The sequence below is a fragment of the Callithrix jacchus genome, chromosome 3 (assembly GCF_049354715.1).
Source record: "Callithrix jacchus isolate 240 chromosome 3, calJac240_pri, whole genome shotgun sequence".
NCBI classification, from domain to species: Eukaryota; Metazoa; Chordata; class Mammalia; order Primates; family Cebidae; genus Callithrix; species Callithrix jacchus.
The window spans coordinates 192,234,973-192,261,519 of NC_133504.1; the positions used below are offsets into that span (position 1 = coordinate 192,234,973).

The 26,547-nt window shown below is 54.0% G+C and overlaps 1 protein-coding gene across 19 annotated transcripts in view; it reads right to left on the reverse strand.

The window, feature by feature from the left end:
• Positions 1–9: 9 nt before the first annotated feature.
• TMEM175 (transmembrane protein 175) overlaps positions 10–26,547 on the reverse strand; it is a 37,267-nt gene continuing 10,729 nt past the window's right edge. For 4 of the 19 annotated variants that reach the window (XM_035294401.3, XM_035294404.3, XM_035294403.3 and 1 more), the window contains 9 exons: positions 18,497–18,535; positions 16,140–16,237; positions 10,194–10,245; positions 9,755–9,790; positions 9,027–9,110; positions 7,319–7,483; positions 2,935–3,013; positions 2,566–2,701; positions 10–838 (listed from right to left, as the gene is read on the reverse strand). In XM_035294401.3, the coding sequence (XP_035150292.2) occupies positions 166–838; positions 2,566–2,701; positions 2,935–3,013; positions 7,319–7,483; positions 9,027–9,110; positions 9,755–9,790; positions 10,194–10,245; positions 16,140–16,183 (1,269 nt within the window). In that variant the 5' untranslated portion in view covers positions 16,184–16,237; positions 18,497–18,535 and the 3' untranslated portion in view covers positions 10–165. Of the gene's footprint in view, positions 839–976; positions 2,266–2,565; positions 2,702–2,934; positions 3,014–6,866; positions 6,989–7,318; positions 7,484–9,026; positions 9,111–9,754; positions 9,889–10,193; positions 10,246–16,139; positions 16,238–17,790; positions 17,962–18,496; positions 18,536–18,749; positions 18,934–20,501; positions 20,657–26,547 lie in introns of those variants that run through there. The other 15 variants (XM_035294396.3, XM_035294398.3, XM_035294397.3 and 12 more) reach the window with 11 other exon arrangements.

Here is a 26,547-nt window from a genome sequence, read left to right on the forward strand (position 1 = left end):
GGAGAACAATTTGAGGATTGAGATAGAACATGATATTTCACAGTGAAAATAAAACCAGGCCACACGAGAACCACTGAGGCCTGCCCGTAACTCAGCTTTCCCTGCCCAGCATCTTGTCCTCCCTGGTCCATATCTGGTGGTGGCTGGGAGTGGGCCTTGTGGCTGCTAGCAGGCGGAAGGGAGGAGCTGGGCCTGTGGGTCGTCCTGGCCCGTGGGGGCCAGCGGGGAACGTTGGGGCTGGGCAAGACCCCGCAGGACCCGCAGGCTGGTCAGGGCCAGGCCCACGAGCAGGCGCAGCAGCAGGAAGGCGCAGGGCACGGCGATCTGTGTGAGGTGGAAGATGCCCGCGCTGAACCTGCTCAGCAGGCAGGTGGAGGCGAAGGCCAGCAGGCTGGCGCAGGGGTACAGGGCCAGCTTGGCGAACATGAGCACATGCTCCCGGCCGCCGAACCACACCGAGGGCTGCAGCGTGTCTGCCTGGTGCAGCAGCGCCGTGGTCCAGATGGCGAGCTGGAAGATGCTGGCCAGGAAGATGATGGCGCAGCTGACGCGGACACGCTCCAGCTCGTCATGGGGCTGCCGGGCGAAGGCTGAGGTCTGCTGGTAGGCCAGTGGGAGGCCACCCACAAAGGCCAGCGAGAACGTGTTGAGCAGCCCCATGGCCTGTGTGGCCTTGCGCACGTGCAGGAAGAGCGAGTGGTGGGCGAACCACAGCAGTGCCACAGTGGCAAAGGAACCGAAGTACGCCAGGAAGCGCGGCCCGAACACGCTCAGCGCAGCCACGAGGCTGCCGCCGAACCGCTCCTTCACGTCCTTGGGGTCCGGGACGTTGTCCTCACTGAGAACAGGAACAGATGGATTTGTGCTGGCCTCGCTGAGGCTACGCAGGACCCCCGCACGGTGTGCTGCCTGTCATGGCTGCCTGGCTACGGCACGTGGCTTTTCAGATGAACAACACGGACTTTGCAGCAGGCTAAATTTCAGAATGCCTATTTATATATGCTTGGCACACTGACCTAACGTTACATGCTGTTCATCTGAAATTCCACGGTTACTGGAGCCCCACCCTGCTGGCCTGAGTGCTGCTGGGGCCCTCTCTGGCTGAGTGCGTCTGCAGTGCAGGACCAGCCTGCTGTGGGGCAGCGAGGTCTGTTCCCTCCCAGCTTCCAGCCCTCGGAGCCACCCACATAACACCGTGACTGGAGATGTGCGGAGGGCTTGTCTGCATGGTTCTCAGATGCACAGGGCATCTTGGGAGGCCAACTCCCAGGCCGGACTCTGCAGCCCCAGGAGGCTGTGGGAACCACCCTGGTCAGGGCCGCTGACTTCTGACGGCACCACCCAGGAAGCTGGGAACAGCACCGTTTCAGCAACAGGACGTGGAGGACAGTGGTCCTCAAGCAGCCCCACATGGACTCCGTCCTCCAGAATGACAGGCAGAGGGCGGGGGTTGGGGGTGGGGGCAGGAAGTTGCTGGGAGCAGGCAGGTCACCCTGGAGCATCCCTTGCACCTGGGCCTTAGAGACAGGTGCAAACCAACATTTGCTTCCTGCTTTTAAAAATGCACACGTTGCAGCAGAGAAGAGCTACCAGGAGAGCGTTAGGAGACTCGGACTCGAGACATAAAGCACAGAATATAAAACCATAAACCACAGTGTCTTACCCTAACGAGATCAGTGCTGCATTACGACTAGGGAATGAAAGATGTGAGAAAGCAAATTAAAATGGAATGGCTGCCAGGCTCACGCCTGTAATCCCAGGACTTTGGGAGGCCGAGGTGGGCAGATCACCTGGGGTCAGGAGTTCAAGACCAGCCTTGCCAACATGGTGAAACCTCATGTCCACTAAAAATACAAAAAATTAGCCAAGGGTGGTGGTGGGCGCATTAGTCCCAGCTAGTCAGGAGGCTGAGGCGGAAGAACCGCTTGAGCCCGGGAGGTGGGAAGGTGGAGGTTGCAGTGAGCCGAGATCGAGCCACTGCACTCCAGCCTGGATGACAGAGCCAGATTCTGTCTATAAAAAAAAAAAAAAAAAAAAGAAAAAGAAAAACAAAAAACAATAATGTGACAACCGAGACAAGCACTTTAACAGATGAGGCAGTGGAGGAGCAGACGCTGGAAGGAAGTGGAAGCAATAGCAGGCTGTGGGGAGTGGGAGGGGCTTGGGGGGCTGGGAGGTGATGGGGAACTGGGAGACGATGGAGGGGCTGCTGGGAGGGACTGGTGCTGGGGCAGGGGTGAGGCCTGAGGTACAACTGCTGAGCCCCTTTGGGAAGAATGAAAAGAACAGTTGGCAGCTGGTGCTGCCTTCGCCCTGGCACCCCATCACCAGCCTGCGCTTTGGGTGGGGGCTGCTGGGAAGGGAGAGGGGCCGCTGGGAAGTGGGGGCTGTTGGGAAGGGAGGGCTGCTTGGAGGGCTGTCTTCCCTGACATGGGGGCTGCCCTGACCTCACATAAAATTCGAGGCATCCAGGAGAGGTGGAGCCAAGACCCCTGAGCCTTTCTGGGGTTTCCAGGACACACTGGGCACCCAACATAGCTGGGGCAGGTGGCATGGGGTCCTCACCAGATGTCCAGGATGAGAAGAGTGGCCACGATGGCGTAGACACCGTCGCTGAAGGCTTCCACCCGCTCCTTGCTGAGCGGCTCATGAAGGTCAAATGTGAAGACTTCCACTGGGTAAGCCAAGGGCTCCCTGTGGCCTGTGGACAAGCCAAGTGGGTGGAGCTGGCCAAGACCCAACACATGGAGCCACAGCCCGTGTGGCTGTCCACAGAAGAGGCCTGGAACGTGCAGGCCAGGAGAGAATACAGCACAGCGACACCCCGAGGGACAGAGCAGGGGAGCCCCGGCCACCACCATGCACATAGGCATCGGCCCTCAGTGTGGAGCAGGCATGCGGCCATTGGCCTCGGGCCAGCCAGTCATCACCTACCCAGGAGCCTGTCTCGGCACCAGCCGGCGGCCTTGCTGATGTACGGGAGGAGGATGACGGTTGCCATCAGTAGGTAAGACTGCAGGGGGAGACACCACAGGTTAGCGCCCTCCACAGGGGACCAGGGCCAGGCTTTATCCAGACACAGCTGTGTGTGCGCCAAAGAACCGGCAGCGGCAGGAGGGATGGCTCTGCAGATCATGGATCTGACAGGGCCGAGTAGCCAAAAAGTGTCAGGAATTCTGAAGCCCAGCACAGTGACTCATGCCTGTAACCCCAGCACTTTGGGAGGCTGAGCAGGTGGGTCGCTTGGGCCCAAGAGTTCGAGACCAGCCTGGGCAACATAGTAAACTGCATCTCTCCAAAAATGAAAATTATCCAGGCGTGACGAAGGGCACCTGCCGAACCTGGGAGGCAGGAGTTGCAGTAGGCAGCGATCCAGCTCACTACTCCAGCCTAGGTGAAAGGGCAAGACTGTCTTAAAAGCTGCCTGCTTGCAATTCTTACAACTCAACAATAAACACAACCCAGTTAAAAATGGGCAAAGGATGACAACAGACAGTTTTCCAAATGAAACGTGCAAACGGTCAACATATTCATGAGAAGACGCTCAACCCCCTCCGCCATGATGAAAACGCACATCCAACCCCAATGAGATTCCTTGACACCCACTAAGCCGCAGAGAAAGGAAGAACAGCAGGTGTCAGTGAGGATGTAGAGAAATGAACTGCTGTGCGCTGCTGCTGGGAGCATAAAATGGTGTAGCTGCTGTGGAAGTTTGGTGATTCCTCAACAAATTAAACTTAAAAAATTCAACACAGAATCACCGTATGACCCAGCAACTCACTGCTGGGCACACACACAAAAGACCTGAGAAGACAGATCTGAAGAAATGCGTGTCCAGCAATGCTCACAGCGGAATCACTCACGATGGCCACACGTGTCCAGGAATGCTCACAGCAGTATCACAATAGGTACACGTGTCCAGCAATGCTCATGGCGGCTTCACTCACGACGGCCACACACGTCCAGCAATGCTTGCAGTGGCTTCACTCACGACAGCCACACGTGTCCAGCAATGCTCACAGTGGCTTCACTCACGATGGCCACACGTGTCCGGGAATGCTCACAGCAGTATCACTCACAATAGGTACACGTGTCCAGCAATGCTCATGGCGGCTTCACTCACGACGGCCACACACATCCAGCAATGCTTGCAGCGGCTTCACTCACGACAGCCACACGTGTCCAGCAATGCTCACAGTGGCTTCACTCACGATGGCCACACGTGTCCGGGAATGCTCACAGCAGTATCACTCACAATAGGTACACATGTCCAGCAATGCTTGCAGCGGCTTCACTCACAACAGCCACACGTGTGCAGCAATGCTCACAGCGGCTTCACTCATAACGGCCACACGTGTCTAGCAATGCTCAGAGCAGCTTCACTCATTGTTGGATGACGGCCACGTGTCCAACAATGCTCACAGTGGCTTTACTCACGACGGCCACACGTGTCCAACAATGCTCACAGTGGCTTCACTCACGGCCACGTGTGTCCAGGAATGCTCACAGTGACTTCACTCACGATGGCCACACGTGTCCAGCAATGATCACGGCGGCTTCACTCACGATGGCCACGTGTCCAGGGTGCTTACAGTGGCTTCACTCATGACAGCCACGTGTCCAGCCATGCTCACAGCAGCTTCACTCACGACGGCCATGTGCCCAGCAATGCTCACAGTGGCTTCACTCATGACAGCTGAAAGACGCAGATCCCAGATCTCCATCCATGGCTGAGTGCGCCCACATGACGTGGCACAAGACTCACAGTGGACTCACCCATAAAGAAGAAACACGGTTTTGATATGGGTAACAACGTGGGTGAATCTTGACAATGTTAAGAGGCCAGACACGAAAAGGCCACATACTGTGTGAGTCTCTGCATATGGAGAATCCAGAACACACAAGTTTATGGACACAGAAAGTGCATCTGGCTCCCGGGAACTAGGTCCTGACCTCATCAGCCTGCCCCCTGTCACTCAGCCACCACCAGAAGAGGCTGTCCCATCTCTCACACCAGGACTGCCTCAGACTGCTCCCCCTTATCCCTGCCCACTGTGCTGGCCACCTACCCACCTGCCTGCCTCTGCCCAGGACTCAGCCCACCTGCCCTCTGTGGAGCCCCTGCCCTGCTCTGACCTCACAGAGGCTGCAGTTGAGGACACCTGCCCCTCCTGCCAGTGCCAGTGGGTGGTCCACCCTTCTGGAGGAAGTCCCAAGCCTCTGGCCTGTCCCACCCTGACATCTCCCTGGCGTCTACTCCCTTTTGTTTCACAGGCATCAAATGCATCTGGTCTAAGAGCAGCCATGGCTCTGGGGCTCACAGGCTGCCCCTACTCAGCCCCCAGCTCCAGCCCCTCTTGGTGGAGGAGATGGCCTGCCCAGGCCTCTAGTGAATGAGGCATCAGCGCCAGGTGCTCACCAGACATGTCTGTTTCTTTAGAGACTGGGTCTTGCTGTGTTGCCTAGGCTGGGGTGTGGTGCTATTCACAGGCACGATCCCTCTACCAACGGGCATGGGAGTTCTGACCTTCCCCACTTCCGACCTGAGCCGGCCCCCACTCCTTACGCAACCTGGCGGCTCTCTGCTCCTGGAAGGTCACCACATTGATGCCGAACTGAGTGCAGAAATCCAACCGGCACAGCCACGAACCTCCCGGCTCCCACGGTCCTCTGGCGCCAGCCTCCCAAGTAGCTGGGACTATAGGTGCACTGCCACCTGGCTGCCGTCTATTTTAAATTTGGGATTCTTCTGAAATGTTTACTAAACATTTACAATAACAACCGTTCATTTTTCCACAATTCCTTTTCTTTTCTTTTTTTTTTTTTTTTGAGACAAAGTCTCCATCTTGTTGCCAGGGCTGGAGTGCAGTGGCCCAATCTCAGCTCACCGAAACCTCCACCTCCTGGGTTCAAGCAATTCTGCCTCAGCTTCCAGAGTAGCTGGGACTACAGGCGCGCACCCCCACACCCAGCTAATTTTTGTATTTTTAGTAGAGACGGGGTGTCACCATGTTGGCCAGGATGGTCTCCATCTATTGACCTTGTAATCTGCCCGCCTCGGCCTCCCAAAGTGCTGAGATTACAGGCGTGAGTCACCGCACCTGGCCCAGATTTCCACAATTCTTCTGGTGCTCTGGGTTTAAAAATTCAATTTACTTCAAAGGTGCTCCAGCAGGTCCAGATGCCACAAATAAAGCTGCAACTTCAACTCTGAAACAGCTGGTTTTTAGGGTTTGTTGCTCTGTTTCTGGGAGATGGTGGCATTCCTAGAATGACGTCTAGAATGATGGCCTTATCCTATTAAATCAGCCGTTGCCTTTAGAGCCGCAAGTGAGTAGCCCTCGGTCTTCTGGCTGGGCGAAGAGGCTCCTAGTTGTCTTCTACCTGAGCGAGGGCTGCTAGGAGGCCCTGTGCTGCCACCCCCCTCCCACCCCTGGCACTGCTGCCAGATGCATGTGACGGCCCCTGGCAGACCCAACTCCTGCTGCCAACAGCTGGGTCCTCAGCTCTGCTTTCTCTGCTTTCCCAGGCTCCACTGTGGGTTCTAGAACTTTCCTTTGTTGCCTTCTCCCTCTCCCCGGTGGCTCAAATTCTCCAAGCACCAACAGCTGATGTCGCCATGAGCAGATGCCAGGCTTTTCCCGAGGGGCTCCTCCTCCAAACAGCTGTTTGATGTTTAGTTTTATAGATTCCTTATCCAAAACCAAGTAAAGGCTGGCGTGGTGGCTCACACCTGTAATCCCAGCACTTTGGGAGGCTGAGGTGGGAGATGACTTCAGTGCAGGCATTCCAGACTAACCTGAGCAACACAGCAAGACCCTGTCTCCCCCAAAATATAAAGATTACCCAGGGGTGGTGGTGCACACCTGCAGTCCCTGAGACTCGGGAGGCTGAGGTGAGAGAATCGCTTGTGCCCGGGAGGTTGAGGCTGCGGTGAGCCAAGATTGCACCACTGCCCTCCAGCCTAGGTAACAGAGCAGGATCTTGCCTCAATAAATAAAAAACGAAACAGGAGAATTTGAGCATCCCTGGACTCCTGGTGTCTGTTTCTCATCGTCATTTTGAAGCTTCGCTGAGAAGACCCTCAGCTGTCCCTTCCTTCCATGAGTGTCCGTCTCTGTCTTTGACAGGCTGGGTCCCGGGGCCTCAGGAGCAGGCCTCCCTCCTCAGCCCTGGGCCTCACACACGAGACCCTTGGTAGGACCCCTGCCTGCCTGCGGCTCTGTCCCCCACCCCCATGTCTGTCACTTGGGGGGACATTGCTCCCATGGTGCCCCTGGTCCCCGCCTTGGCCCTGGAGGGCTGTCCCAGCACTCACCAAGGGGACAAAGAAGAGGGAGAAGATGGCTGCCATGAAGCAGAGGGCTGGGCCTCGGAGGACGATGCCCAGGATGTGTCTTCTGTACAGGGTCCTGTGGGCGGAGCGCTGGATCTGCAGGCTCAGCAGGTGCGGGAAGTGGAATGCGTACCCCACAATCAGTGCCTGTGGGAAAAGCAAGGTGCAGGACGCCGGCCCCAAGAGCAGGGGGGGCCCTCACACCAGTCCAGACCCAGGCTGTAAGGCATGCACACAGGCACGGGTCTCAGGGGAGGGGATCTGGTGGGTAGAGGTGGGCTTCTACCCCAGGACACTTCAGGCAGAGGGCCTGAGGTGGTGAAAAAGACAGGAGCCTCTGCTGGCTCCTGGGGCTGCGTGTGTCGGGGGGTCTCAGGTTAGAATGCAGGGGGCTCTGGGCATGCCATATCCTATGTGTGTAGGTGGCCCTGGGCACCCTACTCGTGTGACCCAACAATCACACACACACACACGCGCGTGCACGCACACACACGGTGCAGGCCCCCAGCCCCCTACCTGCATGATCCTGATGGCAATCACACACACACACACGCACACACACACACGCACACGGTGCAGGCCCCCAGCCCCCACCTGCACGATCCCAATGGCGATCTCTTACACACACACACATGCGCACACACATGTACACGGTACAGACCCCCAGCCCCCACCTGCACGATCCCAATGGCGATCTCTCTCTCTCTCTCTCTCTCACACACACACACACACACACACACACACGGTGCAGGCCCCCAGCCCCCTACCTGCACGATGCTGATGGCGATCTCACACTCACACACACACACACGCACACGGGGCAGGCCCCCAGCCCTCTACCTGCACGATCCCGATGGTGATCACACACACACACACACGCACACGGTGCAGGCCCCCAGCCCCCACCTGCATGATCCCAATGGCGATCTCTCTCTCACACACACACACACACACACACACACACACACACACGGTGCAGGCCCCCAGCCCCCTACCTGCACGATGCTGATGGCGATCTCACACTCACACACACACACACACGCACACGGGGCAGGCCCCCAGCCCTCTACCTGCACGATCCCGATGGTGATCACACACACACACACGCACACGGTGCAGGCCCCCAACCCCCACCTGCATGATCCCAATGGCGATCTCTCACACACACACAGGCACACGGTGCAGGCCCCCAGCCCCCACCTGCATGATCCCAATGGCGATCTCACACACACACACACACACACACACACACACACACACACACGGTGCAGGCCCCCGGCCCCCTACCTGCACAATCCCGATGGCGATCACACACACACACACACACACACGGTGCAGGCCCCCGGCCCCCTACCTGCACGATCCCGATGGCGATCACACACACACACACACACGCACACACACACAAGCACACACACGGTGCAGGTCCCCAGTCCCCTACCTGCATGATCCCGATGGCGATCACACACACACGCGCGCACACACGCACACACACAGTGCAGGCCCCCGGCCCCCTACCTGCACGATCCCGATGGCGATCTCACACACACACACACGCACACACACACACACGCACACGGTGCAGGCCCCCGGCCCCCTACCTGCACGATCCCGATGGCGATCACACACACACACACACACACGCACACACACACTCGCACACACACGGTGCAGGTCCCCGGTCCCCTACCTGCACGATCCCGATGGCGATCACACACACACAGAACATGAAGATGCCCAGGGGCACATCGGGGAAGGTCACCATTAAGGAAAACTGTTGAAAACAAAAACAACTCCCAAATCCAAATCCTAGGTGACTAGGCTCCTGGGCTCCGGAGCCTAGAACTGGGCCATGGTGAGCTTCCTCACCCCATGGGACACTGGGAGATGGGCAGGCAACCAAGGATGGGGCAGCTGGGTGCTGGGGCATGTGTCCAAACTGCCCTTACCCCAACCAACTCCATCAAACGTCCCAGGCCTTCAAGCCAGAACGTCACCAAATTCATATGAAACCCCACAGACTGCAGTTCCTGGTGGCACACGGCCTGGCGCATTCAGAGCAGCAGCCACTGCCAGAACGTGGCGGCACCTTCACAGCCTGAGCAGTGGAGGGCAGGTGACTGGACGCTGCAGGAGCCGCCTGCCAGGAGCATGCCTAGGATGGGCAGGAGGCTGCAGACTTGGGGCCGGTGGGAGCTGGGGGGGGCCAGTGACTCCCTCACGGGGCCAGTGCCTCCTGTCCCTACCCAGCCTGGAGCCCGATGCAGGCCGACGGCTGGCTCTCCCCAGAACCTTCTCTGTTCTCTGCAACTGTGTGGCCTGGGCCCGGGACTGTCCAGCTGGTCGGTTTCGGAGGACAGGCCTAATTTGGTGGTACCCAGCAAAGCCTCAGGGTGTCAGAGGCCTGGCGCTGCTCACCGTATAAGGCAGGAAGGTGATGGTCATCATGCAGGCCTGGGGGGAAGGAGGGCATCACGGCCATGAAGCAGCCTGGGGAGGAGGGCAGAGGGATGGACAGAGCCCACTTGGGAAGGCACAGGGCAGGGCCCTCCCTAGGACAGAAGGATAGGACGTCAAGTGCATCCAGCCCCCAGACCATACAGGGCCAGATGGGGGCACCTGGCCTGTCTGTCCCCCACAGCTGAGCCCAACACAGTGCCCCCCCGGCCCTCCACTCCCTGGCCCTGTCTGGAAGAAGATACAGGCTGGCGGCCCATGGAGAGGGAAAGGTCACTCAAGGAGCTACCGGGAGTGGACAGATCCCAGCTCCGAGGAGCCCTGCAGGCCACGAGAGAGGCAGCTGTGAGGGTTAAATGGCAAACTAAAACAATTCCCCAGAAAACAAGAACACGCTCACCAGGTTGAGCAGGGCAAGTGTGTCGTCTATTTTCCCAACAACTTGGAACAACCTACACCATTTAAGAAAAAGACAAAAAGGGAACACAAAGCGCTGTGGTCACATCACAGCACACACACTCCCAGCATCCTCCGGGGGAGCGCATTAAGGGATGTGATGACCACCCCAACATATAACCTGCCTAGTGTACAGCACACACTCCCAGCATCCTCCGGGGGAGCACCATTAAGGGATGTCACTGCCACCCCAACATATAACCTGCCTAGTGTACAGCACACACTCCCAGCATCCTCCGGGGGAGCACCATTAAGGGATGTCACTGCCACCCCAACATATAACCTTCCTAGTGTACAGCACACACTCCCAGCATCCTCCGGGGGAGCACCATTAAGGGATGTCACTGCCACCCCAACATATAACCTGCCTAGTGTACAGCACACACTCCCAGCATCCTCCGGGGGAGCCCATTAAGGGATGTGATGACCACCCCAACATATAACCTGCCTAGTGTACAGCACACACTCCCAGCATCCTCCGGGGGAGCCCATTAAGGGATGTGATGACCACCCCAACATATAACCTGCCTAGTGTACAGCACACACTCCCAGCATCCTCCGGGGGAGCCCATTAAGGGATATGATTACCACCCCAACATATAACCTGCCTAGTGTACAGCACACACTCCCAGCATCCTCCGGGGGAGCACCATTAAGGGATGTGATTACCACCCCAACATATAACCTGCCTAGTGTACAGCACACACTCCCAGCATCCTCCGGGGGAGCACCATTAAGGGATGTCACTGCCACCCCAACATATAACCTTCCTAGTGTACAGCACACACTCCCAGCATCCTCCGGGGGAGCACTATTAAGGGATGTGATTACCACCCAACATATAACCTGCCTAGTGTACAGCACACACTCTCAGCATCCTCCGGGGGAGCCCATTAAGGGATGTCACTGCCACCCCAACATATAACCTGCCTAGTGTACAGCACACACTCCCAGCATCCTCCGGGGGAGCACCATTAAGGGATGTCACTGCCACCCCAACATATAACCTGCCTAGTGTACAGCACACACTCTCAGCATCCTCCGGGGGAGCCCATTAAGGGATGTCACTGCCACCCCAACATATAACCTGCCTAGTGTACAGCACACACTCCCAGCATCCTCCGGGGGAGCACCATTAAGGGATGTCACTGCCACCCCAACATATAACCTGCCTAGTGTACAGCACACACTCCCAGCATCCTCCGGGGGAGCACTATTAAGGGATGTGATTACCACCCAACATATAACCTGCCTAGTGTACAGCACACACTCTCAGCATCCTCCGGGGGAGCCCATTAAGGGATGTCACTGCCACCCCAACATATAACCTGCCTAGTGTACAGCACACACTCTCAGCATCCTCCGGGGGAGCCCATTAAGGGATGTCACTGCCACCCCAACATATAACCTGCCTAGTGTACAGCACACACTCCCAGCATCCTCCGGGGGAGCACCATTAAGGGATGTCACTGCCACCCCAACATATAACCTGCCTAGTGTACAGCACACACTCTCAGCATCCTCCGGGGGAGCCCATTAAGGGATGTCACTGCCACCCCAACATATAACCTGCCTAGTGTACAGCACACACTCCCAGCATCCTCCGGGGGAGCACCATTAAGGGATGTCACTGCCACCCCAACATATAACCTGCCTAGTGTACAGCACACACTCCCAGCATCCTCCGGGGGAGCACTATTAAGGGATGTGATTACCACCCAACATATAACCTGCCTAGTGTACAGCACACACTCCCAGCATCCTCCGGGGGAGCACTATTAAGGGATGTGATTACCACCCCAACATATAACCTGCCTAGTGTACAGCACACACTCTCAGCATCCTCCGGGGGAGCCCATTAAGGGATGTGATTACCACCCCAACATATAACCTGCCTAGTGTACAGCACACACTCTCAGCATCCTCCGGGGGAGCACCATTAAGGGATGTCACTGCCACCCAACATATAACCTACCTAGTGTACAGCACACACTCCCAGCATCCTCCGGGGGAGCACCATTAAGGGATGTCACTGCCACCTCAACATATAACCTTCCTAGTGTACAACACACACTCCCAGCATCCTCCGGGGGAGCACCATTAAGGGATGTCACTGCCACCCCAACATATAACCTGCCTAGTGTACAGCACACACTCCCAGCATCCTCCGGGGGAGCACCATTAAGGGATGTCACTGCCACCTCAACATATAACCTTCCTAGTGTACAACACACACTCCCAGCATCCTCCGGGGGAGCACCATTAAGGGATGTCACTGCCACCCCAACATATAACCTGCCTAGTGTACAGCACACACTCCCAGCATCCTCCGGGGGAGCACTATTAAGGGATGTGATTACCACCCCAACATATAACCTGCCTAGTGTACAGCACACACTCTCAGCATCCTCCGGGGGAGCCCATTAAGGGATGTGATTACCACCCCAACATATAACCAACCTAGTGTACAGCACACACTCCCAGCATCCTCCGGGGGAGCCCATTAAGGGATGTCACTGCCACCCCAACATATAACCTGCCTAGTGTACAGCACACACTCTCAGCATCCTCCGGGGGAGCCCATTAAGGGATGTCACTGCCACCCCAACATATAACCTGCCTAGTGTACAGCACACACTCCCAGCATCCTCCGGGGGAGCACCATTAAGGGATGTCACTGCCACCCCAACATATAACCTGCCTAGTGTACAGCACACACTCCCAGCATCCTCCGGGGGAGCCCATTAAGGGATATGATTACCACCCCAACATATAACCTGCCTAGTGTACAGCACACACTCCCAGCATCCTCCGGGGGAGCACCATTAAGGGATGTGATTACCACCCCAACATATAACCTGCCTAGTGTACAGCACACACTCCCAGCATCCTCCGGGGGAGCACCATTAAGGGATGTGATTACCACCCCAACATATAACCTTCCTAGTGTACAGCACACACTCCCAGCATCCTCCGGGGGAGCACCATTAAGGGATGTCACTGCCACCCAACATATAACCTACCTAGTGTACAGCACACACTCCCAGCATCCTCCGGGGGAGCACCATTAAGGGATGTCACTGCCACCCAACATATAACCTACCTAGTGTACAGCACACACTCCCAGCATCCTCCGGGGGAGCACTATTAAGGGATGTCACTGCCACCCAACATATAACCTACCTAGTGTACAGCACACACTCCCAGCATCCTCCGGGGGAGCACCATTAAGGGATGTGATTACCACCCCAACATATAACCTTCCTAGTGTACAGCACACACTCCCAGCATCCTCCGGGGGAGCACCATTAAGGGATGTCACTGCCACCCAACATATAACCTACCTAGTGTACAGCACACACTCCCAGCATCCTCCGGGGGAGCACCATTAAGGGATGTCACTGCCACCCAACATATAACCTACCTAGTGTACAGCACACACTCCCAGCATCCTCCGGGGGAGCACTATTAAGGGATGTCACTGCCACCCAACATATAACCTACCTAGTGTACAGCACACACTCCCAGCATCCTCCGGGGGAGTACCATTAAGGGATGTCACTGCCACCCAACATATAACCTACCTAGTGTACAGCACACACTCCCAGCATCCTCCGGGGGAGCACCATTAAGGGATGTCACTGCCACTCCAATTCCTAGTGTACAGCACACACTCCCAGCATCCTCTGGGGGAGCACCATTAAGGGATGTCACTGCCACCCAACATATAACCTGCCTAGTGTGTAGCATTTGGAAAACACAGAGTAAAGGAAGTGCCCCAGAAAGCACCCCACCCACGCACACACTCCCCACTACTTCCTCCCGACTCACAGCCTGCTGTTCTCAGCAGGGTTGTTGTCAGAGACCACCGCACACCCTGGTAGCTTTGTGGTTTTCTCAGCATGACTTTGGCAGCAGGCCACCTCACGGAGCTCGCGGGCCGTGCTTGTGCCTCTGCACTGCAGACACGGGGCCAGGGACACGGCAATTATTTAGGGGTCTCAGGTGCTTGGTGGTCAGAGGAGGCCTGTGGGCCTCCTGGGGGGGCATCCTCAGGAGGTTGTGAGTTTCTTGTTCCCAGGCACAGAGGCCCAGCCTGCAGCCCTCTGAATACACTTTCTGTGGAGCTAGAGCTCCTCCGCCTGAGGAATTCAACCTTCAGGCCTTGTGTCCAAAACCGTTTTGAAAAAAGGAAACCCTCTTTCCCATTGCTTCTTCAGGGGCTGCATACACTACACCTGTGGAAAAGTCCACGGAACACCCACGAGGTAAGAAACATAACAGAATAAACACAGAGCACTGTCTGCCACCATGAAAATGAGCACAGCCCACACGGCCCCATTGCTGAAGCAGGAAGGGCGCGCCTCAATCATCCACTCCGAAGTCAGGGGCTCTTCCTGGGCTAGGCTTGACTGAGCTGAAGTACCCCAGCCTGGGGGTCTGTAACCCTGTCAAGGCGTCAGGGGCCCAATGGTGGCCGCAGGGTATCAGACACGGGCTCACTCGGGCTGCACATTTCACCAAAAAGTAGAAAAGGAAAGGACGCTATCTCCCTGGAGACAGCAGCACTGGTGACCTGCTGAGCCTGGGACACCGCAAGCAGGCCTATATGCCCTCCGAGGATAAGCGGAGCAGATCTGTGAAGCTCCCTTCCAGACTTCTCAGAGCCCCCAGGCCTGCCCTGCCCTGAACTCCACAGCGGGTGTGGCCTCCGAGGAACAAGTACTCGAGGGAGGGTGTGTGTGGCCCTGTCCACGCCGCTGATCTCATGAGATCTCATGAGGAGCCTGGCACAGTCAGTGGCCCACCAAACTCCCACCAGCTGTGGGCCTCCTGGGTGTTCTGTGAACAAGGAAGGCTGAAGAGAAAGCCCTCCCCTAAGTAAGAAGAGGCCCATCTGTCACCACTAGAAACAGTCACCTTGCTGAAAGCAAGTCCGTCACATAAAACGTTCAGCCATGCTTTCAAGGCAGGCTCTGATGCCTCCCTGGCCACCACCACCCTGCAGCCCAAGACAGGAATGGAGCCTTCTCAGTGCCCACTGCTCTGCAGCCCTAGCTCCACCCCTGGGGTCCTCCTGTTCCTCTCTGCATGGGGCAGGTGGTCAGTGGCCCTTGCAGCGCTGGGCCCTTGGATCTTTTATTTTTTTGGAGTCTCGCGCTGTCGCCCAGGCTGGAGTGCAATAGTGCAATCTTGGCTCACTGCAACCTCCACCTCCCAGGTTCAAGCCATTCTCCTGCCTCAGTCTCCCAAGTAGCTGGGATTACAGGCACCCGCCACCACGCCCAGCTAATTTTTCTATTTTTAGTAGAGATGGGGTTTCACCATGTTGGCCAGGCTGGTCTCAAACTACTGACCTCAGGTGATCTGCCCACCTCAGCCTCCCAGAGTGCTGGAATTACAGGCGTGAGCCACCATGCCCAGCCTCTCCTTGGATCTTAAAGAACCTTGTTCTCTCGAAGGCGAAGCTCCAGCCCTAGAGCATGTGTCCTGCAGACATAGCCTCCCTGCCGGGGAGATGGCAGTGCAATGAGACCCCAGGACACAGAACTGGGAGGATGAGGCTGTGTGCCATCTGACAGTGTTAATGGGCGCAGCACATGTGCCCTCTCCTGCCTGGCTGCAGCCTGGTCTCGAGGCAGCTCTCACATGCAGGAGGAAGGTCTGTGTGGCTGAGAGGCGGTGGCAGCGACTCTCACAGCGACTGTGAGAGGAATCTCGCCTTGGAGGGAGCACCTTCACCTGTGGCACCGTCTACACTGTCCCAGGCCCCAGGGCCGTCCCCATGGGGATGAGGGTGGGAAGAGATGCCTGCTGTCCCCCACCCCTGGGGGCCCGTGTGTGATGCAGTGCGGAGCACAGGAACTTTGAGAGCGGCCGTGGCCCCTACCTTGTGTGCGCCGCCCAGGCCACCGTTACGATGAGAAAGGTCATCAGGTAGACGGCGATCCGTGTTGCCAGAAGCCTCTGTACACTTCTGTCGAACTGCTGGAGTACAAGAGCACTGCTGTCAGAGCCCAGTGACACAAGTGTCCCTGAATGGCAGTCGAGACAGCATCGTGCGGGGGCTGTCCTCCGCCCAGGACAGGGCAAGGCCCTCAGGTGGGCCCCATGAGGCGCCGGGGAGGGTCCAGCCCCCACCTCCACCTCGCCTGTCTCCCCTGGTGCCTTCAGATCCCACCCCTCCAGCCCTCACCCCTTCTCCAGGGCACTGAGCCATGCCCACACCCACAGGAGCATTCTGGAGTCTTCTGTGGGTTGTGCCTGCTGAGCAATCAGCTCTTAAGGAGCTAAGTGTCTCTGAGGACCCCGCTTCAGGGATGATGCCCTCTGGGGGTCCTCACACGGGAAGGGAGAAAAAGGCAAAAGCACCAGGTCACCTCCAAAGGCTCTGCCTCACAACGCCATCACTGTGGGGCATCGGTGTGTGAACCCTGGAGGGGCACACGGGCTCACACCGTAGCAGGTTTGCACTCGGCACTGCCTGGGTAGGCAATTCTGAAGCAGCCGTGGGTAAGGGCCTCCGCGGAAACTGCGAGGAACCTCGCAGACGGCCCGCCCCAGGGTCTGTGTTCAGCAGGAGGCACTGCCTGGGTAGGCAATTCTGAAGCAGCCATGGGTAAGGGCCTCCGAGGAAACTGCGAGGAACCTCGCAGACGGCCCGCCCCAGGGTCTGTGTTCAGCAGGAGGCCCTGGGGGCAGTGCTGCAGTCAACAAGGCCCTCGCCCTCCAGCCCTGAGAAGGGTTTTCATGCTGTCTCCAGGAAAGCTCCAAACAGAAAACTGCTCTACTGTCTTCCTGGGTTCTCTACTTGCAGGCAGGTCTCCGGGTCAATAACTAGCTTTTCAAAGTTATGACTGTCTTTTATTTACAGAGTGAGCACAGCCCAGGAACCCCCCTCTCCTCACAAGGAGGTGTCCGCTGCTCTAGCCAGTCCCTGGGACACACGTCAGACCTTTCCCTCTTCCCGCAAATGTGTTCTCTGAAAGAGCTTCTGACTCTCCAGGACTGAGGCTCCGACCCTCCCTGTGACCCAGTTGGGACAGCAGAGGAAAGACAGGGTGCTAAACATCACAGTCCCTGAAAGGTGCCCTGACGGCAGAGAAGTCAGAGCAGGTTTAGGCTTGCAGGGTTTTCTTATTTTCAACCAGCCACGCCCTTCATTTTCATGCGACCTCTGGCCTGGGCATCTCAGGTGGACCTGGCCGGGTCTCAGCAACCCCATTCTGAAAGGGGCAACCAAGGTCAGTACATTGCATCCCTGGCCAGCACATGACGACCACATTTGGCCAGGCCCAGTGGGCCTCGGTGGGAGCGTGGTTTTCCCTGGAGAGGGCAGGGGTGGCCCTGGGGTCCCAATGCCTGTGCTGCCTGCCACCTGCTGCTGCCCAGGGTCTCCCTGCAAACCGGGCCAGGCTCCACCTGGTTTCTACTTCTCATGAAAACCCTATGAAAAGTCTCATCATCCTTTCCGCACAGCTGAGAAAGCTGAACTCTAAGCAGCTCCCAAGACTTCCCAGCGCCCCCCAGGCTCAGCTCACTGGTCAGGACTGGAGCCCCAGCCTCAGCACCGGCCCAGGAAGGGCTACATCTTCACTGCTGAGCCTCGCCACCCAGTCATGAGGACACCGAGCCAGGCAGATGTGCACCTCAGACGCCTTCCAGTTGCTCCCCTTCTGAGAGTGTTGCTCTTTAGCTCAGAAATAGTCAACGTGGCTGTAAGCGGAAACTCTGCCTGTAAACCCTTTGACCCCACCTCCAGGCCGTAGGAGCAGCCAGGGTGGGCGTGTCCCTGCTGTTTACGCAGAACAGCTACGTAAGGTGCCTGCTGGGGCAGCTGCCCTTCCGTAAAGGAAACGTCTGTCCTTGGGGCAGGCCTGGAACCTTCCTCTTCCAACTTGTCCTCTGGCTCACCTCCAGGGCACTGCCTTTGTCTGCTGAGCTCTGACAAAGAGCCTTAGGAGCCCAGCCTCCTGCCCTCCCAGGAGGCCAAGACCTCTGCCGGGATGGGCACAGGCTGAGCGGGCTGCCCCCTCCCAGGAGGCCAGGACCTCCGCCGGGGTGGGCGTAGGCTGAGCAGGCCTTGCTGACCCTCTCCCTTTCCAAGGAGGCCCCTGCCTCCTGCCTCTGCCTTCTCAGCCTCAGAAGCTTTAAAGGGTGCAGGGTCAGCTGCCTGTGCCAGGTCAGGCCTCAGGGACCCTGTGTCTTCTCAGAGCCACATACACAGAGCACAGCCTGCCCTGTTACCTGTTCCGGGGAGATCTCCGTGTGTGTCACAGGCAGGATCTGAGGAACAAGGAGACAGAAGGAAGTGAGACACTTGTTGGGCTGGGTGTGGTGGGACTGGGGACTCAAAGGCTGTGCTGGGCACCCCCTAAGCTGTCTGAGGGGATGGGGGACCCAAGGATGCTGGCAAGACCTGGGATGGCTCTGAGACAGGCTTGGCAGTGCCTCAAGGGGCTCGGGGTGGGGCAGGCCTACACAGGGGCCCGATACAGACCATGACAGTGGCGATGATGGACAGCAGGGCGTCGCTGAAGCTGAGCATGCGTTGGGAGCACTGGATCCCCTCCCTGGTGTCCTCGTCCCTCCTGCCAGGGGAGCAGTCCCCCAGCGCGTCCAGCACCTGCTCTGGGGCCCGGGGCTGGGACATGGTGAGGCTGCTGCCCGACAGTCACAGGAGCCTGGGAGGAAAGGCAGGTCTGAGCGTGCCTGTGGGGCACTCCTGGGGTCGGCCATGCAGCCTCAGCCCTGGTGCTGGACAAGGCTGGTATGGAGGGCTTGGCCGCAGTTCAAGGGTCCACGCTGCTCTGTCCTCTCCCAGATGCCCCTCAAATTTCCAGCTTCCAGGCTGAGAGGCCAACAGATGCCACGCCCGGCCCTGTTACTGGTGAATGCTGATCTGGGTGAACTGGGCCTCAGTTTCTCCTCAGGGAACAGAACAGAAGGAATGGCACAGAGATCGCCCACCCATGGCTGACCCAAACGCAGAAGGGGACCCTGCGGGGCCCTCCGCGTCCTGCACGAATGCTGGGGTTGAGGTTGTTTCCTACAGGGGCCTCGCTCTCCCTTGGTGACCTCTGGGGAAACCAAGACCCTTCACACGCAGCCAGTTAGCACCAGAGCAGGCATTCCAGTCTGCCTGCGGGAGCCTGGGCTGGGCACACACCCAGCACATGCCACAACTGTGTTCAGCACAGAGCTCCTGGGCATTTTTAATATCAGAGATGTGTTGGGAAGATGAACAAGATGCCAGGTGGAGGGTGCTAGGAACAGAAGAGATCCTGGCGTCTCATGGGGACAGAGCTGAGGTATGGCTGCACGGTGCTGGGCAGCCTCGTGCCAATTGGGCACTGAGAAGAGTTCCCCAGACACAGGACGTGGCCTGAGGGGTCCATGTTGTCTGAGTCCCACCTGCGGCCAGGCGCCCCTGGAACAGGGAAGTGGGCAGAAGTGTGGCAAGGACGCCAGTCAGAGGGGCTGCTATGAGCCAGGTGGGGGGTGACGGAGGCCTGGTATCCCCAGGAGACACAGAGCATGTGGGAAAGCAGCTCCTAAGAGTACTGGGGCTGCGGATTGGGGTGGGGAAGGGGGAGCCCACCAGACCCTGACAGCACTGTGGCGACAAAGGAGGGGCAGAGCACATCCCTGAGGGGCAGTGGGTGCTTCGGGCTTGTTTCTGGGATACAGCAGAAGCACCAGAGGCTCTCAGGGCAGGGGAGCTGCGAGGGGTGGAAGGAGGCTAGGCTGTCTCAGGGCAGGGGAGCTGCGGGGGGTGGAAGGAGACTGGGCTGTCTCAGGGCAGGGGAGCTGAGGGGATGGAAGGAGGGTGGGCTGTCTCAGGGCAGGGGATTTGCAGGGGTGGAAGGAGGCTAGGCTAGAGATGCAGCCTTCAGAGGTGCCTCCGGCTGAGCCGTGTTAGAAGCAGAAGTAACTTCTGTGTTACCTGGAAATCTAGGGGTGGTCCGAGGGAGTGATACCCGGGAAGGAAGGGAGGAGCAGCCGGGGACGGGACAGGCCAGGCTCTCCACCACTCCAGGGGAGACAGCCTCCTCGGGAAGGGTGTACAGAGAGGCTTCAGCGCCCGGGAAATGACAAGGCAGTGCCGCTTTTACTCTGAAGGGGGTGCTGCTCACTCTGCGAAGGGCACTGGAGGACTGAGATGCCTGGCCGGCCAAGGGTCTGCGGGAAGAGGGACGTGCTGCTTGCTGCTCACACCAAGACAAGACACACAAACACAAGGAAAGCCCACCCCAGAGGATGGACGAGGGAGGCTCACTGCAGCTTCCAGCCGGGAAAAACAAAGGTACAGGGCATTCGACTTCCCCAGCAGGAGATGCAAATGAAACGGTGAGAGGCCAGAGGCCAGCCAGAGCACAGGAGTGAGGTGACCAGGAGGGCAGGGACCTGGGGAAAACAGAAACCGAAGCAGGAACGGATGGTGGGGGGTGAGACGATGGGGCAGCAAAGACGTGGAGAAAACAGAAGCTGAGGCAGGAACATAAACGGACACCACGTGTTTCAGCAACTGTTCAGCAATGGTTAATTAAGGGCAGCAGGCACGCCCTCTAAGGGTCCATTCTAGGCGGTGACGTGACAGACTGCATCGGGTCTATACTGGGCCAACACGTGGCTATTCTTTGTTTCTTTCTGAGACAGGGTCTCATACTGTCGCCTAGGCTGGAAGGCAGTGGTGCAGTCACGGCTCACTGCAGCCTCAACCTCCCAGGCTCAAGTGATCCTCCCACCTTAGCATCCTGTGTAGCTGGGACTCCAGGTGGGCACCACACCTGGCTAATTTTTTGTATTTTTCGTAGAGACAGGGGTTTCATCATGTTACCCAGAATGGTCTTGAATTCCTAAGATCAAGCAATCTGCTTGCCTCAACCTCCCAAAGTGCTGGGATTGAGAGCCACCACATCTAGCCGGTGTGTTTTAACTAAGAAACATTCTGACTAGTAAGGGACAAATCATTAAACCATGAAGTAAACTATCAGAACGTTAAAACAGATCTACAAGTATAAAACTGTAAGACACAATGTTAAGACCAAAACAATGAAGTTGCAAAAACACTATTATACCATTTATGTAAACAATGAACACATAAAACCATCTATATTCTTAATTAACACGGTAAGAAATCAAAACCACACAGAAGAACAACGTTCACTAACTGGCATTCAGCACTGCAGTGACCCAGGCAGGGAGGGGCTGGGAGCAGGCGGGAAGGGGCTTTCGCTGTGTCCAGTAATTCTCACCTAGAAGGCAGCAGGCACGCACCCACAGCCAGCTGCAATGCAGATACAAACTGCTCTATCCCCAAGCAGAGGCTTCGTGTTCAAGCTTCCCCGACCCCCAGCAACCAGTGATGTTTTCTGTGACTGTAATTTTGCCTTACTTACTTACTTGAGAGTCTCGCTCTGTCACCCAGGCTGGAGTGCAGCGGCATATCTCAGCTTACTGCAACTTCTACTTCCCAGGTACAAGGGATTCCCCTGAGCCTCCCGTGTAGCTGGGATTATGGGCACCCGCCACTACGCCTGGCTAATTTTTGTATTTTTAGTAGCGATGGGGTTTCACCATGTTGCCGAGGCTGGTCTTGAACTCCTGACCTAAGGTGATCCACCTGCCTCGGCCTCCCAAAATGCTGGGATTACAGGTGGGAGCCAGTGTGCCTGGCCAATTTTGCCTTTTTTAGAATGTTGTATAAACAGAACTGCACCCTACAAAGATGGCGAGTCTAACTTCTGAGACTCACTTGTGTTGCTGGAAGTATCAGTAACACACTACGTTGGTTGCTATGGATGAACACACCTCAGTTTATGCATCTACTCACCAGCTGAAGAACTTGTACTGTTTTGTTTTGCACAATTATTAATAAAGCCACTATACATAAACATTTGCATGCAGGCATTTGTATAAATATGTTTTCATGACTTTTGGGTAAATGCCTTGGAGTGGTTTTGCCAGGTCATATTGTAAGGACATGTTTAACTTCACGAGAAACTACCAGACAATTTGCCGATTTCTCACCAGCAGTGCATGAGACCTGCACTTGCTCAGCTCCTCTGCTACTCAGTTTGGCACAGCTTAAAACAAAATCTGGCCAGGTGTGGTGGCTCATGCCTGTAATCCTGGCACTTTGGGAGGTTGAGGCAGGTGGATTGCCTGACGTCAGGAGTTTGAGACCAGCCTGGCCAACATGGCAAAACCCAATCTCTACTGAAAATACAAAAAATAGCCAGGTGTGGTAGTGGGTGCGTGTAATCCCAGCTACTCAGGAGGCTGAGGCAGGAGAATCACTTCATCCTGAGAGGTGGAGGTTGCGGTGAGCCGAGATCGTGCAACCAGCCTGAAGACAGGGCAAGAACCTGTCTCAAAAACACAAAAAAAGTTCTTTTCTGAATCACCCATTTACTATTGTGTCTAACAGCTCTCTGCATAACTCAAGATCAGAGAGACCCTGTTTCCTTCTCCAAGTTCTCAGGTTTTAGGTGCTACCTTTAGACCCAGGATCTATGTTAATTTTTACATCATGTGGAAAGTGGAGTGGAGTTTCTTTTTTGCATCCAGATGTCCAATCATCCTCATGCCACGCTTTAGACTCTCCTTTCTCCACTGAATTAATTGCCTTTGCACTTGGGTCAAACATGAATTGACTACATTTGTGTAGCTCTATTCTGGAACCCTAGGCAGAAAGATGGGGATTTCCCGAGTTTTTGCTGCCTATGCAAGAACCCCCACAGCACAGCCCTGCAGCTGAGGGTCAGCCTACAGGCAAGGCCATGCATGGGCGGAGGAAGTGAGAAACTCACCTGTGGAGGTCACTTCAAGTGTGATTCCCCTTTCCAACCAACCCACTGGCTTCGGCATACCTATTCTTTTAGTATTAGTTTTTATTTGCAATTGTTATAGTAGGAAAGAGCATGCAGGGGACTTACTCTGATAAAAATAAGATGAAAAGTAACATCTATTTAGGCACTAATAACGGGAAAGACATGTTCGTTATATTGTTTTCTAGACCATTTTTCTATATTTAATTTTTTCAATTAAAATTTATTTTTTTTTTAAAAAATCAGTAAATATTGACTATAGACAGAAAAATCCTCAACAAAATATTAACAAATGCAGTCCAGGAACATATAAAAAGGATTATTTACCATGACTAAGTGGGACTGATTCCAAAAATGCAAGGTTGGTTTAAAATCTGAAAATCAATTACTGTAATAAACCACATCAATAGAGTAACAGATAAAAACCACACGGTCATCTCAAGACATGCAGAAACAGCAATGGACAACATCCAACATGTCTTCATGATTAGAACATTCCACATACTGTTTAAGGACACCTGTAAAACCCTGCAGCTAACACCGTTCTGACGGCAAACGTCCCCCGCCATCAGGAACAACACAAGTGACGTCTGCTCTTAGCACTTCTACTAAACGTTGTACTAGAGGCTCCAGCCAGGGCAATCAGGCAAGAAAATGAGACAGAAGACATTCAGATTGGAAAGGAAGAAATAAAATTGTCTCTCTTTGCAAATGATGTGATTTTATTTATTTATTTATTTATTTTTAGAGGGAAAAAGAGAAAAAGAAGGGGAAAAAAAGAAAAAGAGGGAAAAAGGAATATTACTTCATTCCTAAAATGGGTTTCAATAATGGCCAATCAATATTTTGAGTGTTTAAAGTGGTTAATGCATATTTTATGTGTTTAAAATGGAGACCTCTATTGTGTTTATTTGTTCTGGCTCTGAGTTCAAGTCCTGGATATCGTTATCAATTTGTTGTCTCGTTGAATCTAAATCTCATTATGCGTCTTATGTATCTGGGTGTTAAGATCTCTTATTGTTACGTTAATCCTTTTACCCTTGCATCCTTGTAGCTTTGAAATCTATTTTATTAAGTGTGAGAATTGCAATTCCTGCTTTTTATTTATTTATTTTTGCTCTCCATTTGGTTGGTGAGTTTTTTTCCATCCCCTTGTTTTGAGTCTTTGTATATCTTTAGATATATCGTTAGATTTTGTGGATAATGTATATTTTGTGTGTTTAAAATGGAGAGCTCTATTGAGTTTATTTGTTCTGGATCTTAGTTCCGGTCCCAGATATCGTTATCAATTTTCTGTCTCGTTGAATCTAAATCTCATTATGGGTCTTATGTATCTGGGTGTTAAGATCTCTTGTTATTACATTAATCTTTACCCTTGTATCCTTGTAGCTTTGAAATCTATTTTGTCAAATGTGAAAATTGCAACTCCTGCTTTTTATTTATTTATTTTTGCTCTCCATTTGGTTGGTACGTTTTTTTTTTTCCAACCCTTTATTTTGAGTCTATGTATATCTTTAAATATACCGTTAGATTTTGTCTGTATCTTTTGATTGGGAGATTTGGTCGATTTAAATTTAGGGTTGCTGCCATTTGATATTAACTGGCTATTTTGTCCTTTTGTTGATAAAAATTCTTCTTTATGTTAATGCTCTTTACTTTTTGGTGTATTTTTAGAAAGGGTCATACTGGTTGTTCCTTTCTGTGTATAATGCTTCTTTTAGAAGTTCTTGTAAAGCAGGCCTGGTGGTAATAAAATCTCTGAGTACTTGCTTGTTCCTAAAAGATTTTATTTTTCCTTCAAATGTAAAGCTTAAATTGGCAGGATATGAAATTCTGGGCTGAAAGTTCTGTTGATTGAGTATATTGAATATTGGCCCCCACTCTCTTCTAGCTTGTAGGGTTTCCATTGAGAGATCTGCTGTAAGCCTAATAGGCTTACCTTTATGGGTAACTTGATCTTTCTCTCTGGCTGCCCTTAATATTTTCTCCTTCGTTTCGATCTTGGTGAATATAATGATGTGATTTTATATGCACAATAAGGAATGCATAACCCCAAAACTATTAAACTAGTAAATGAATATAAGAAGGTGGCAGAAAACAAGACCGATATACAAAAATAAACTGTGTTTCTTATTTCTCATTATTTTTGATACATGATGTCTCTCTCTGGCCCAGGCTAAAATGCAGTGGTGCAATCATAGCTCACTGCAGCCTCGAATTCCTGTGCTCAGGTAATCCTTTCATCTTGGCCTCCCAAAATGCTAGGGTTACAGGTGTCAACTACTGCTCCTGGCCATAATGTTTTATTCATTAGCAATAAACAATCTGAGAATGAAATCTAAAAAATAATTCCATCTCTAATAGCATCAAAAATTATTTAGGAACATGTAACAAAAGTACAAAACTTTGTTGAAAGAGATTGAAGAAAACCTAAATAAGTGAAGAGATGTCCTTTATTCACAAATTGGAAGACAATAGTTTTAAGACAGCATACTTTCCAAAGTGATCTACAGACTCAACACAACCTCTATAAAAATTTCAGCTTACGTACGCAGAAATCAACAAGCTGATCCCAAAACTCAAGGAAGCTATCATAGCCAGAATAATCTTGAAAAAGAACAAAATCGGGAGCACTCACACTTCCTGATGCTCCAACAGTGAAGACACAACAAGAGAGCTCAGAAATAAACCCTGGATTTACGGTTAACTGATTCTGACGAGGATGCCAAGACCACTCAATGGGAAAAGTCTTTTCAATAAATGGTGTTGGGACAACTGAATATCCACGTGCAAAGCAATGAATTTGGACACAACCTAATACACATACAAAAATCAACTCAAGGCTGGGTGCGGTAGCTCACGTCTGTAATTCCATCACTTTGAGAGGCTGAGGCGGGCGGATCATGAGGTCAGGAGATCGAGACCATTCTGGCCATGGTGAAACTCTGTCTCTACCTACTAGGATACAAAAAATTAGCTGGGCGTGCTGGCATGAACCTGTAGTCCCAGCTACTAAGGAGGCTGGAGCAGAAGAATCACTTAAACCCGAGAGACAGAGGTTGCAGTGAGCCGAGATCATGCCATTGCACTCCAGCCTGGACAACAGAGACTTGGTCTCAAAAAAAAAAAAAAAAAGGAAAGAAAAATTAACTCAAAATGGATCAATGATTTAAATGTTGTTAAGAGTGAAAACTATGAAACTCCTAGAAGATGATGTTGGAGAAAATCTTCATGACATTCGGTTTGACAAAATATTCTTTTTTTTTTTTTTAATAAAGAGATGGGGGTCTATATGGCCCAGGCTGGGCTCAAGCAATTCTTCTGCCCTGGCCTCCTAAGTAGCTGGGATTACAGGCATGAGCCACCACGCCTGGCCAAAACTGACTTTTTCTTTAAGCAGCTTTAGGTTTCTTTGAGCAGAGGCCAGGCATGGTGGCTCATACTGGTAATCCCAGCACTTTGGGA